General features: G+C 49.1%; 1 protein-coding gene across 1 annotated transcript in view; it reads right to left on the minus strand.

Moving 5' to 3' along the window:
• Nucleotides 1-15256, minus strand: part of Vps35l (VPS35 endosomal protein sorting factor like) — a 108969-nt gene that overhangs the window by 5449 nt on the left and 88264 nt on the right. Inside the window, exon 28 of the mRNA XM_059268177.1 lies at nucleotides 3789-3954. Coding sequence (XP_059124160.1) covers nucleotides 3789-3954 — 166 coding nt within the window. The remainder of the gene's footprint in view (nucleotides 1-3788; nucleotides 3955-15256) is intronic.

Here is a 15256-nt window from a genome sequence, read left to right on the forward strand (position 1 = left end):
AAGGAGACTTTTGGTTAACACTAGCTCAGTGGTGAGTGGTGCAGGTCACAGGGGTTGGTCCTGGGGTTTCTTCTTGGTTGTTTTCATTTTTATTTATTATTCCTGGGTGGGTACACATGCCACAGCACATATGTGGGGGTCAGAAGACAACCCTCACGAGTTGCTTCTCTCCTTTATGTGGGTTTGAGGGATTGAACTCAGGTTGCTGGACTTGTGTGGCCAGAGCTTTTCTCAGCCGAGCCATCTTGCCAGGCCTTCTTTTGTTTTTAAGATGCCTGTGTATGTGGGAGCCTAGAGGCCAGAGGACAAGCTCAGGTATTGTCCTCATGAATGTCACCCATCTCCCTTGAGACAGGGTCTCTCAGTGGCCTGGACAGTCTCTCAGAGCTGAACATTTGGGCTGGACAGAGTTGGTTAGAGGCCCGGGGATCCTGTTCTTTCTGCCTCCCTCGTGCTGGAATTACAAATGTGTAATGTACTATCTCACCTACGTTTTTATGTGGATTCTGGAGACGGAACTCAGGTCCTTTACTGCCTGAGCCTTCTTCCAGCCTGGACCTCAGATCTCATGGTGACTCTGGTTGCTGAGTTGCAAAGACAGCAGGTACTCTTATAAGAAACACAATGATTTGATATAGGCATTTGCCATTATCTAATTTCGTAAGACACAAAATTGTGCTGGTGAAGGAATTTCTCCCCTCAGGGCTAGAATAGTTGTTGGTTCAAATTCCCAACTGAAGCTCTGGGTTTGTGCTTATTCTCACTCTGATTAGCCCAATAATGGAGCAAAGGGTAGGGGACAGAGAGGGTAGCTGTCATTGTGTAACATGTACACACACACATACACAGATGCACCATGTTGTAGAACATGGTCCTCTGTAGTGCTTTGAATGAGAATGGCCCACATAGGCCCAATGTATTTGAATGTTTGGCCCCCTGTTGGTGGACTGTTTAGGAAGGATTGGGGGGTGTGCCTTGTTGGAAGGAGGTGTGTAAATGGGAATAGGCTCTGAGGTTTCAAAAGCCCATGCAAAGGTGCAGTCTGTCTCTCTGTCTATCCATCTCTGTCTATCTCTCTGTGTGTTTCTCTCTCCCTCTCTCTCTGTCTCTCTCTCTGTCTCTCTCTCTGTCTCTCTCTCTCTCTCTCTGTCTCTCTGTCTCTGTCTCTCTCTCTCTCTCTCTCTCTCTCTCTCGTGTGTGTGTGTGTGTGTGTGTGTGTGTGTGTGTGTATGTGTGTGTGTGTGTGTGTGTGTGTGTATGTGTGTGTGTGTGTGTGTGTGTGTGTGTGTGTGTGTGTATGTGTTTTCTCTCTTCCTCCTGCCTGTGGATCAGGATGGAAGCTCTCAGCTACTGCTCCGGCGCCATGCCTGCCTGCCTGCTGCCATTCAGCCACACCATGATGATCATGGACTCACCCTTTGAAACTTTAACCAAACCCTCAATTAAATCTTTCTTTTTATAAGTTGCCTTGGTCATAGTGTCTCTTCACATCACTGGAACAGTTAAGACATCCTTTGAGCACAACAGCCACTTTCTTCACCAGATCTCTGGAGCCTACTTGCAAAAGACCCTCAGGATTGGGCCCATAGACTGTAGATGCTCCATCAGAGAAGGAGGGAGTTGTGAGGACCACTGTATCCTCACTCAAGATTCTGGTTGTATGCAGTTCTGCCCTAATTCCACATGGCTTTGGGACCTCAGGAGGTGACAGAGTAAATGGACTAGAGAAAGCTAACTGAAGTGGAACTCCATCTACGTAGCTGTGGGGAACCATCACTTGTGCTGGCTGAAGACTTTAGCGTGGCTGCTGTGCGTCACTCAGGCACTATCAGTAAGCACAATAAGTCATTGTTTCCCCAAGAGGATCTCTGGCGGAATCATACTTTGGTTTCTGGTTGGGGCTTATAAGGAGCAGGTAGATGTATACTTCTCCCCAGGGAAATAATTTTTACAACAGCAGCTACTGAATGAGGTCAGCTCTGCACTAGGTTCTAGGCTAGGATCTGAGGACCCACTGGGGGACAAGGTTAACCTGGCCTATCTACACAGCCAAGCAAATAGGCCATGGCAAGAGTGAGCACTTGGGGGGACAGTGCAAGGTCATGGGATCCTAAATACGGGGTTTGTTGGTTTAAGATGGGTTCTTTATGTAGCCCAGGCTGGGCCCCAAACACTTAATGCAGCTGAGGATGACCTACTTCCAGTCCTCCTGCCTATCTGGGATCAGGTGAGATTATGCAATCAATCTGAGGCTCTGTGGGTTTAATTAGAAAAATGTAAAGAAAAGGTGTTGGGGGGACACGGGGAGGCTGCTGTCAAACCAGTACCACCAAGAACAGACTGTAGCAGGTGGGAGAACAAGACTGCCTCCTTCCTCCAGCATCACAACTGTGAGGGCTTGTGGGCTCCTAAAGCTTAGGGAGCAGAACTCTACACCAAGGCCCACCCGGACTGGGGTGAGGACAGTCTGTGATGACACTCATCTACTGTGTATTCAACCACTGAGCCAAGAGTGCTTCTGCAACCCCAGCACATGGTCAAAATGACTTCAGGTACTCGTCACACACACACACACACACACACACACACACACACACACACACACACACACACACACACAGATGGCTGATGGCCCAGAGCTTGCCTAGCACATAGAAGGCCCTGGATTCCATTTCCAGCACCACAAAAACTGATCCTACAAATCACCAGGCCTCTTCCTGGGGAGTCTAAGTTGGGGGTAGGAAGTGGCTCGGGAATACAGACTCTTGGGCTAAGATGTAGCTCAGCTAATAGAGGGCTTGCCTAGCATGTGTGAAACCCTGGGTTCAATCTCCGGCACTCCATTAACATACCTGCAATCCTAGCACTCTGCTTATAGAGGGGGGACTATCAAGAGTTTAGGGTCAAGGGACACAGAGGCAGTCACAGCTACACAGAGTGAGAACAAAAAGGCTCAAGGTCATCTCCAGCTACAAAGTGAGTTTGAGGCCAGACTACATGAGACCCCGCGTGGCTAGAGATATAGTCCAGTGGGTAAAGTGCTTGCTGCACTAACATGAGGAGCTAGGTTTGTAGACTGTCTTAGTTAGCGTTTTATTGCTGTGAAGAGACTCCATGACCACGGCAATTCTCAGAAAGGAAAACATTTCTTTTGGGCTGGCTTACACTTCAGAGGTTCGGTCTCTTATGGTCATGGCGGGAAGCATGGGGCATTCAGGCGGACACTGTGCTGGAGATGTAGCTGCGAGTTCTACATCTTGATCTGCAAGCAGTAGGAAGAGACCGAGACATAGTAGGCCTAGCTTGAGAATCTGAGACCTCAAAGCTTACCCCCACAGAGACACACTTCCTCCAACAAGGCCACACTTCCTCCAACAAGGCCACACCTCCTAATAGTGCCACTCCCTATGGCCAAGCATTCAAACACAGGAGTCTATGGGGCCATTCCTATTCAAAGCACCACATATACCAAGCTCCCACGTAAAACCTGGACATGGGACCATGTGCCTTAACCCCAGTACTGCAGGGGTGTGGTGGGCTTGCAGAGACTGGCAAATCTTTGGAGCTCATTAGCCAGCCAGATTAGATAGACTGGTGAGCTCCAGATTCTATGAGAGACCCTGTCTCACACAAATAGGTGAAGAATGATTAAGGAAGACACCTACAGCCAAGCTCGGCCTCCACATGCACACACACAAATATGTACACACAACCCACGTGCACACAAACACCAAGAAGAGACGGTGAAATGGGGGCATGCTGAGGGCTGCTGGTTGGCATGCTGCTACCTTTGTCTATGTGGTAAAGATAGGTGTCCTGGCTCATGGCAGACAGCAGGTGCAGGACAGAGGTGTAGATTCGCATTTTGTCGTCACTACTGTCCTCCCAGGTGTAGTCCTGGATCACATTGAGAAGTTCTCGAACCAGAAACAGGACTCCGTGTTCTGGATGATCCTGGTGGAGAAAAATGATGACAGATAAGCCCAGATACGAAGCACAACAGTTAAAGCCCCCACTAACCCAGTGCTTCCCTTAGGCAGCTGATGAGATTAACGGCCTGCTGCTTCATAAGGGCAGGGCCACTCAGGAGCAGAGGCAAACAGCATGGGGAGAGGCACAGGACAGCCTCCCTTTGGGGTCCAAAGAACAACTGGCCATCACCCATCAGCTCAATGGCCGGTGTCTCCACGATCACTCCTTTATTTCCCATGCACGATGGTGGAAGCAAGTTACATTTGTCTAATTACAGAAGGAAGATGTGGGTCCTCCACAGATGACGTCACAGAAGCCACTGCCCTGACTGTAAATATAGCCCCACCCCCAAGGATCCGCACCAACAGCAAGGGTTAATCTGGACTCCTTCTGTGAGAGAGAAAACCCAAGAGACCATTCCAGCTTAGAGGAAAGTGTGTTTCTCAGACACTGCACAGACTCTTTCCAAAAAAAGGGGGTGCAGTGCAAAAAGGTGGGTGGTTTCCATTCCATTCCCAAAGTGGCTCTCCTGCTGATATTGCCCAGAGTCCTTACACGCAGGAGATAAATGCCCAGCTGACCCCACCAACCCTCACACACAATCTCTGCTCACTGGGTCCAGCCACACCTCTCCGACTTGTAGGCCAGGCACGGTACTGGATCCCAGCAGGACACACTCCAGCAGGTTAAGAGAAGAAGGAGCCAAGGAGGACTATTTGCCCATCGGGGGCCAGAAGGAGGCGAGGCACCAGGGCAGGGTGCTGTTACTCTCTCAGCCTGAGAAAGCAGGTACAGGCAGAGGCACTGTTGGAACCGAAGACCTGCAGCTGGAGGCTGCCCACCACAAGATGCAGGCTTGCACGGAGGGACAAGGCCAACGGCAAAGCATGGCTGGGGATCAGCCGTGAGGTGACAGGCACTGAGCACGGGTGTCCTCATCCCCTCCAGCCTGCAGGCTGTATCTCCTGTTGGCAGGATGGGTCGGAAGCCAGAAGAGTCGCCAGAGGTCACTCTCCCTGGCACTGAAAAGTATGCAAAATAACTGGCACCTCACAGCTGAGCAGTAAAGAATTCTCCTTGTACAAGTCCCAGGCCAATATCAGTTAAATGACAGCAGTTTGCCAGTCAACAAGAACATGCTTTTCCATGACCGGGGACCATTCGCCCTTAAAATCACATTTACTTATTTATTTATTTATTTATTTATTTACTTACTTACTTACTTACTTACTTATCTATTTATTTGTTTGTTCGTTCGTTCATTCATTCTCCCCCACAACCCCCCCCCCCCCGTGTGTGTATACATGTGTGTGAGTATCGGTATACACTGTCACGCACATGCCAGGGCATGTGTAGAGGCCAGAGGCCAACCTTAGAGAGTTGGTTCTCTCTTACAACCAGGTAGGTACAGGGATTGAACTCTAGTCCTCAGGCTTGGTAGCAGGTGCCACCACGTGCTGAGCTATTTCACTGGCCCAGAAAGCCCTTGTTGTATTTCTTAAGACAGCCTCACTCCATTGCTCAGGCTGGCCTTGATCTTGTGATGCTTGCCTCTCAAGTAGATGTGATACAAGCCTGGGCCACCAGCTTCCTGTCTCCTCCCCCCACCCCCCACCCCCCACCCCCGCTGAGCACATCTTGCCATCCAAAAACATCTTATTGCTTCAAAGAACTGCCCAGTCACATATTGTGGCCTCCATCTGTCCTGCAAAAGACTACATCTACTGTACCTGTGTCTGCCACACACTGTCAGATCTATTCACTAGCAGACCGGATTCTGATTTCATTTGTTCAGATCTTTTTTTTGGGGGGTAGGGGTGGGCAGGGGTCTGTGTATGTGTGTGTACATAGGTGGGTATGCATGTAAGTGGATGCTTGTGAATGTGGTACATGGGCACATGGAAGCCAGATGTTAAACTTTGCTGCCTTCTTTACTCTCTATGTTCTGTTGAGACAGGCTCTTACTGAACCTAGAGCTCACCAACTGGCTAGACTGAGTGGCCAGCAAGCCCCAGCGACCTTCCAATCTCTATTTTTCCAGTACTAGGATCACAAGCCTGCCACCATGCCTGGCTTTTTATGTGGCTGCTGGGGATCGGGACCTAGGTCCACATGCTTATGTGGCAAGCACTTTACTCACTGGGCCATCTTCCCAGCTCTAGGTAGAGCTCAGACTGGCTTTAACTCATATCCTCCTGCCTCTGCCTCTTCAGCATTTACTATCACAATTGGCTGAATTCTGCGGATGGTGCCTCCAGGAATACACACTGGTATGCCCAAATGTGAACATGTGCCCTGGCCCCGGCTCTGGCAGAGCGAGTGGCATATGGTAGACCCCACAGGGATCCTGTTGAGTGAATCACCTTTGTTGACACTTTCCATGTGCCAGGCACTGAGGAAGCTACAAAACAGGTCCTGAAAGCAGGAGCAGCGCCTTCAACCCTATCACATGGATAGGACACGGGGTGAGCGGCGGCGGCGGACGCTTCAGCTTATACTTCCAGCACGGGGGACCCAAGAGCAGAGGCCTGGCAGTCTGTCTCCTGTTAGCTCCCCACTTTGGACAAACTGGCTATGTCAATGTGCACAGGAGGAAGATGTGCATGGAGCGGCTATTTAGAGCACAGGCACAGGGCTTCAAATGCTGCAGCCAGGAGCGGCCTGATCTACGGAGAAAGTATTTGCAGTGACATTGCCTAGGGGTGAGATTTGGGCAGAGAAGCCTGAGATGTAGACGAGCCATTCCTATCTATGGGAACTGTTCCTACTGTATCAGCAAGAAAGAGGATGCATGATGCTCAAACATCCCAGCAATGTGAGCTGCGCACATCTGACCCACCCAGGCGAGGCTGCCTGTGAGTCGGTCCCAGCTGGCAGCTCACCACTGCCTTCCTCTGCTTGCAGCTGTTTCTAACTAGGCTATTTTGTTCGGCTACGTGGATACTAAAATACATTTTTTTTTTTTTAATTTAAGAATCTGCCTTGGGAACAGACCACAGTCTGAGTGTTCCAGCAACTTCATTTCAACACGAATGTCCTCACCCTGTGGGAGACCAATGAACACACTTTCAGAGAAGTGGGGCCATAGGCAACGGAATTCGGGGAATGGCTTAAGGTGAGCACTTCTGTGGGCTGCTCAGAACCAAAGAGGTGACAGATTATGTCCATGGTGCTGTACAAGAATTCCATGTACTTTCTGTGTTTCAGTGACTACAACTTTTTTTTTTTTTAATATTTGAGGATGGTTCAATAGCTGAAGCCAAGCATAGGTGGCTTAGTTTTCTTTTTGAGACAATGCCTCACGTATCTCAGTCTGGCCTTAAACTGGCTGTACAGCTAAGGATGACTCTGGCCTTCTGGTCCTCCTGCCTCTACTTCTCGAGGGCCGGAATTACACGCATGTAGCACTGCATCAGGTTTTCTGTGGTGCTGGGGACAGACCCCGGGGAGTTGTGCATGCTAGTCAAGCAAGCACTGCACCAACAACTGAGCTCATACAATGGTTTCAGTTTGTGCTTAATATTAAACTAGAAGTTTTGTTGTTTTGTGTCTGTGTGTGTATATATTCTGTGTGTGCACCAAAATGTGCTAATGTATATACATAATTTTGTTGTTTATGTGTGTGTGTGGTGTATGTATTCTGTGTGAACATAAATGTGTGCTAATGCATATACATATGGAGACCAGCAGTCAGTATCAAGTGTCTTCCTTGGCCATTCTCCACCTTGTTTTTTTGAAACAGGGTCTTTCACTAAATCTTGACCTCACCAATTTGGCCAGACTGGCTGGCCAGTGAGCTCCAGAATCTGCCTATCTCTGCCCTTCAGCCCCCTGCCTCTTTCTGAGACAGGGTTTCATGGTTTTGAACTCACTATAAAGCAGAGGAGGACCTTGAACTCTTGATCCTCCAGCCTTCACTTCCCAGATTACAGGCATGTACCACCTAGTTTTATGCAGCCCGGGTGACTGAACCCAGGGCTTTATGCATGCTAAGCAAGCACTCTAAAAACGTAACTGAAACCCCAGTCCACACACAGATTTTTAATTATTTATTCTCCTTCTCTTTCTTCTTCCCCCACCACATAGCCGTGTGTCTGTACATGTTACAAGGCATACATGAGGGTGTGCAGGTGTGCATGCCTGTACTTGGGCATGCAGAGGCCAGAGCAGGATGAGTGTCTTTTATATTGTTCTCTGACTTACACTGCTTTAAGAATGGCTCTCTAAAAGTTGCCTGTTTTGGCTCGGCTGGTGGACCAGAGAGCCTGTCTCCACTCCCCACTCTGGGATTACAGGCATACACAGCCATGTCTGCTTTTTAACATGGATGCTGGGAAATCAGGGTAAGGTCCACATGCTTGCTAAGCGAGAGCTATTATCCACTGCGCCATCTCCCCCAGGCTGTGCATTTTTAGGAGAAGAAAGAGGTGTTAGGTTGAGATGGTATTCCAATGGGAAGATCCCCGGTGTCCTTGGCCAGGCTCCCTCCTAGATGGGGCAACTCAATGCCAATGAGGTAGTTTCCATGAGGGAGCCAGAAGGAAGTGAGTCCTTCCTTTCCCTGATCCAATAAAAGGCCTGACACTGTCCCTCTGGAGTCCCTGCTCTCAGGAATCCCCACTTCATCACACTCCCTGGGAGAAGGAATAGTTGAGAAGTGATTGCTGGGCTTCTGCGGGAGGCTGAGCTGGAGGCAGCAGCACATCTCAGGGTCACTCCCTGGCTGACGACCTTTGACCTCTCTGTGTCTCACTGTCCACTTCGGTTCAATGTTTCGAGTGCATATTTATGAACTGTTGGCTGGTTCATCAGAAGAGGAGTGTATGATCAAATGAACAGTAAGGGCTGGGTGCAAAGGAGCCAGATCACCAATGGGCTGGGAGCAGAGCAGGAAGGAAGGAAGGGCCTCTGGGGTGGGAAGGAGAAACAGGAGAGACAGACCCCTAGCGGATTCCAGGCTTGCATCTCAGGTGCCAGTGTCTCCTCATTTCCCAGGCAGCTTTGGCACAGCCTCATGAGTCCCAGCGGCTCTCTTCCAGGCCCTCCGGTGTGCACAGCACCCCCATCCTACCTCAGGCCTTCACTCACACTGTGCTCCCTGCCATGACACCCTCTCCGCCCCCCTCCTCTCTCTAGCACCAAGTGCTCATTTTCCTTCCAATCTCAGCTGAAACCGTACCTTCTGGGGTGGGGCTTCTCTAATGACCGGGGAGCTCATTCTGGCCTTTGTTTTTCAGGTGGAACCTCCCACCATATCCACAAAGCCAACCGGCAGTGACCTGAAGACCTCCTTGGTGACTCCTTTATCCCCACAATGCCTAAAACCACAAAATTACCCAACCCCCAGTGTTCGGTGATTCTTACAGATGGAGTTGGTTATGTTTAACAGTAAGCCTGACTTCCTCTGTAGGGGGCACTTCCTCAACTCCCAGATTAGCAGAGACTTATGGACCAGGACGACGGAAAGGGAGAAGTGGGATGTGGATGTCTTGCTATCTCTATAGCTGCTTTTAATGAGAAAAAGACAAGAAAACATATCTCCCCACTGCAGCCTCAGTGACAGGGCCAGAGAACAGATCCTAACATTCTAGTTCCCACAAATCCCAACACAAATTCAGGGCTCTGGAACCATGACACTGAGCCCGGTGTGTCAGCTCTATTTATTTTTATCCCACCGAAGGTTGCTAAATGTAACTGTCTGTTCCACTACATGGAGAAAGCTTCTACAGACAATAGTGAGGCATAGGGATTAGCTTAGCAACCTGGGACTCCACTTGGCTTGGACTATGCACACACCCCTCTCCTAACAACGCACTTACCAACCTGTTGGCAACCTAGGACATCCCCACACCTGCCAATCTGCATATACACCTCCCTCCAAACAATGAAATAAATCTCTTCTCCCCTGAAAACCATCAAAAACTCTCCCTTTTGTGAACAGTTTCTATCCAGGTATGGAGGGTAGAGGGCCAATCAAGCCAAACTTGTTTGGCTGCATGCAAAGTAAGACAAACTCTGTCCCCTATGTGAACTTTTAGGAAAAAATCTTCTATTTACTCTCTTTTGCCCATGCCTATCAAGTATGCATATGACTAAAATATGATGCATTCTGGGAAGGAACATGCACATGAGCAAATGCTTACATAATCCAAGCCTATCAATCAAAACAGAGAGTCACCCACTCAATACCCCTGAATAACTCAACTCCTTCTCCTGAGCCCCATATAATATTGGGACCCCTGAGTGCCCTCAGTCATGCGACTTGGTGTAGCTACCACATGATCTGTCTGTACTGTCTGGGTACCTGTCCAGGTTCTGGAGGGGATACCAGCATACCTGTGTCTATGGCGGCACTGTTATAATGGCCAAGGTGTGGGAACCACCTACTATTTCCACAGATGTATGCACAGAAAAGAGTCTATGCACACAGTGGGAGACTGTGGAGCCTTAAACAGTAAAGCCTGTAGTACGTGACAAAATGGAAGAAGCTTGGGAACTCATGCTAAGTGAAATAGACCAGTCACAAGTATAAACATTGCCCTAGTCCACTTAGAAATGTAAAACCATTTAATTAATGGCTGCAGGGGTGAATGGCTGTTGCAGAGGGTAGAGAATGGGGAGGTAGGGACCAACAAGCATAAATTCCCAGTTAAGTAAACAAAACACTCCCCAGATCTACTGGACACCATTTTATGTAAGGTCAGTGACTCTGTGCAGTCCTTCTGAAAGCCTGTTTAGGAGTAGAACTTCTGTTACATGTTGCTACCACAGTGAAACAAAACTCTAAAGGAATAAAAGTCACCGCCCCCCCCCCCCACAAACCTATGACATGAAAGGGAACCAATCTGAACAACGTAAATAGGAAGGGGGTTGTTTTCATGCAAACTCCAAGCATGGTATCATGGCTCAGGTGTGGCTCATCTGACCGCCTCTTGGTCATGGCTACTCAGATGGAACTTCCTTGCTCACCTGAAGAGCCCATCAGTTCAAAAGTCCCTCTTAATCCTCAGAGGCTAGACTCCAGTCACGCCAGAAACCACACAAGTACCTAACCCTAGAGATACTACTTTTCCTTCCACATACACACCCCTGAGAAAGTTTAATGTAGACATTGTAATTTTCTTAGTTCCTTTCCTGTTGCTGCCATAGAAATGCCCTGACAAGAACAACTTCAGGGATAACAAGCTTTTTGGCTACAAGTCCAGCACATCACTGTGGGGAAGTCAAGGCAGCATGAACGTGAAGCAGCTGTTCCCATCACAGCCAAGAGCAGAGAGCGTTGCATCAATGTACACTCGTGCTCAGCCGGGGCTCTTCACTCTTCCAAGTCCAGGATCCCTTGCTACATACAGAAACAGTGCTGCACAATGGGTGGATCTTCCCACCTTGACTAAGGTAATTAATCCCCCCAGACATGTCCACAGGCCAATCTGATCTAGACAATCCCTTCTGGATGATTCTAGATCATGTCAAGTTGACAATTAAATGCAACCTTCACATTAAGAGACTAACAACGACTTCTTGTGTAAGTCGGAATAAATTTAACAGCACACTGTAACAAAAGATAAGATGCTTTTCTTTTCTAATGAAGCTGAGAACTTCTACCTTTTCACAGAAAGGACCCACTCTAGGGTTTCCCTTTGGCAGATCCGAACAGAAGCATCACTATTCCTGTGCTCTGGGTACTGAGGCAAAAGCAGTACACTCACGGCCTGGCAAGCGACCTGAGCCGGATACAGAAGGTAGCACACACAGGGTAGACCCACTGCACAAATGAAGACTCATATCCCAGATGGGGTGACACCTCATCGCACTGTGCAGAATGGCACACAGTTGAAAATGTATGAGTTTCTGGAGCTTTCTATTCAATATTTTTTGACAGAGGTTGGATACTGGCAACTGAAAACAGAATGTGAAATAAGGTGCGAGGTGCTTCTGTCCTGATGCTACCTCTCCTGAGGAGGGATGGAAAGCTGCTAACCCGATGGCCCTGAGCAAAGAAAGCCTATACAGACTTCATGTCTGAAGGACCCTAGGGGAGATGAATCCAGGTTCAAATCCCAGCTCGGTTACCAACTACCTACACAGTCCCAGACACAGTCTTTTCAGTTCTAGGTGTCTGTAAGTGAAACAGATTCATGGATTCCTACTTTACAAGGTTCAGGGAGGATTCTTGAGGCTATATAAGTGCTGGTGAAGGGCTTTGGTGTGACACCCAATAAATGCATGTTCCTGGGGTCAAAATTGGGAGATAGCTCAGTATAGGTATGTTATGCAAGCATGAGTTACATCATCAACAGCCACTGAAAAGCCAGGGGCAGACAAGTACCTGCACCTGTCTGTGCCAACAGCGCTGGGAAGGAGAGGCAGATTTGGGCTTGCTGGTCAACCATTCTATTCTAATTGGTGAGTTTCGGGTTTACTGAGAGACCTTGTCCCAAGGACTGAGGTAGAGAAACAAGGAAGATACTCATGTTGACCTCTGACCTCCAGATTCATGTCCCCAACCCCAAACTGCAGTTACTCTTCATTGCACGATTATGATTGGATCCCACCAAAGTGCAGTCTCTGACACCAGGAAAAGCAATAAAGTCCTACTCAGAGCAGAAGGTACTCTCTTGATGCCTGTGCCGGGCTGGCGTCTGGAATGAGTTTTGAAATGTGTCTACCGATGCCCAGGGGAGCTGAGGAAGATGCACACCCTGTGTACTTAGGGCAGCTGTTCTCCAACTGTAGCTACCTGAACAGGTCATAGAATACCAGCCTGAATGCAGGAGCTGATTCTTCCAGGAGAACCGCAAACCTGTGTTTGCTTTAACAACAGACCAATTTTTCAATGTGGAAAACTCATTCCAAGTGCTTTCCATCGTCCCATGGGAAGCAAGTGTGACTGCAGGCTGGATTCCACCCTCTGGTCACCAGCTTGTAACCCCAGGGAAGGAGGCTCTGGTTTACAACATGCTTTCAGAGCTATGAGTCCATTCAACCCCCACAGCAGTCCTGCAAGGGAGGCATTTCGATGACAAGTTTGAAAGATGACAGGTGAGACTTGGAGGAATTTAAAAGCCATCTCCTAGGCCCCAGAGCTATGAGGTCACCGGGTCAGGACTGAACCCAAGTTTGTGACACTGAGGAAAAGACTTTCAGAGAGCACAGGGAAGCCTATGTGCAGGCGGTAAAGCATCCCACTTCACCACCAAGCAACAACCAACATCAACAGCTTCACCGGGAACTTGGGTTTCTCCTCTGGTCCCCTTCCATGACGAATAACCAGGTCACACAGAGAGCCCTGGGACCAAGCGTCCAAATAAGGGACTCCAGGAGCCCCTGCAGCTCTGCCACATGACCCTCTGCTCCTCACCAGGCTGCTGCCTACCTCTAAAAGACAACAAAAGGCCCGCCCAGAGCAGGTCTGTGGCTGGGCCTCCCGATTCCCCTCTGAGAACTTGGAACCTGAACAGAGAGAGGCCACTGCGGAGTCATTTTTTGTTTTCTCAGCTTGATGGAGATACATAATCCACACAGGGCACAATACACCCATTCAGGACACACAATTCAGTGACTGTGGCTGTCATCACAATCGACTAAAGAATGTTCATCACCCCCAAAGAAACCTGGAACCCAACAAGTGCTGAGTCACTTACATAGTCCAAACTCACATTTCTCCAAGTCTGGTCCTGGGAGCACTCCCTCCTGAACCGCTCAGGGCAGCGACCTCCAGAGAGCCAATTGGGAGATGCTCCAAGGGTGAACTCTAGGAGAATCTGTTTAACAAGGCAATCTTGATGTGCTGTCATCTAAAGAGTTTGGGGGTATTGTTTTGATATTTGGCTTGCAGTTTTTGTTTTTGTTTTTCCAGAGGTTTTGAGATAGGGTCTTGCCTGACACTCAGAGTCTCCCTGCCCAGGCTTCCTAGTGCTGAGAGTACAGCGGAATGCCACCACACCAGCTGGCCGGTCCTATTTTGTGCCCCTTCCCTGTGGCAGCCAGGCAAAGCCTATGGATCCCCGGGGCTGTTATTTATAAGCCAGCAAATAAGATAGCCAAGACCTCAAGGGAACTTGATCACACCAATGCAGTTGTGTGGCTATTTTCCCAAAGCCTTGGTCAAAACCTACGCACTCTTTGTGGGAGAGTTACCATGGTGCTTTGTGGAGAAGGGAGAGGTGGAGAGAGAACAAAACAGAAAAGAAAAAGAAAGAGCTTTTGAGCTGTAACCATAGAATACTCTATTCTATTCTATTGCCTGCTCATGACTCTTGGCGACAAGCCCCAGCTATTGTCATGGCCGCTGAGGCTCTCTGCACACAGCTCACAATCAGGTGAGAGGTAAATGTACCAGACACTTGGGAAAACAAAGATGTCATTTTGTTTTCTTCATCCAAACTCATGTCAGGAAGCAGGTGGGCTCCAAGTGAAAGACGGGGGCTGAGAACCCCAGCTACGGGAAGCCTCCAGGAATTCCTATTGCAGGATCTCCCAAAGGACCCCAGTTCCTTCCAGCCCAAGAATGACTGTTCATCTATCTCCCAGAGCTCCAAGGAGCCCAGTTTCTACAGTTTACTGTTCCAAAGAATCCTGCCACCCAAGAGCCACTCTGTGGCTACATTCTGTGCCCTCACTCAATCCTCAAATAGCATGGAGCTGGCACAAAGACCACACTCATTTCATGGATAGGACACACACATAGGTAACTGCCCGACCTGCAGAGCCAGGAGGAGGAAGAGCAGGCTCCTCCCACTCTCGCCATCATGGTCCACGGCCTCAGAGCCCTTGCCCTGGCAGTGCAGAGTACAGTGCCCTGAGTGTTGGTGCCCGCCCCCACCCCCAGACACACAAGCTGAAGCCCCAACCCCAATTAGATGCTGCAGTAGTTAAGTTTGGTGGTCAACTCGACTGGACCTTGAATCAGCTAAAAGACACACTTGGTTGGGAATGGAGAGCTGGCTCAGTGGTTAAGAGCACTAGCTGCTCTTTCCGAGGACCCATACGGTGGGTCACAACTGTCTACAATTCTAGTTCCGGGGGATCTGACACCTTCTTCTGGCCTCTGTGGGCACCACGTACACATGTGTGCACAGACACATGCTGGCAAACACTCACATAAATAGAATATTTTTTTTAAAAAAAGAGATGCCTGGTCTGTAAGGGCATTCCTGGGAAGATAACAGAGATGAAGAGCCTCGTCCAGGTGGACAGCCCTAGAGAAGGGCAGTGCTTCTTTTGCCTGCCTGTCTGCCTTCTGCTGTGAGTGCATCTACCCTGCTGCCGCCATCCTTCCACG

This window comes from Peromyscus eremicus, chromosome 1 (genome assembly GCF_949786415.1).
Source record: "Peromyscus eremicus chromosome 1, PerEre_H2_v1, whole genome shotgun sequence".
NCBI lineage: Eukaryota > Metazoa > Chordata > Mammalia > Rodentia > Cricetidae > Peromyscus > Peromyscus eremicus.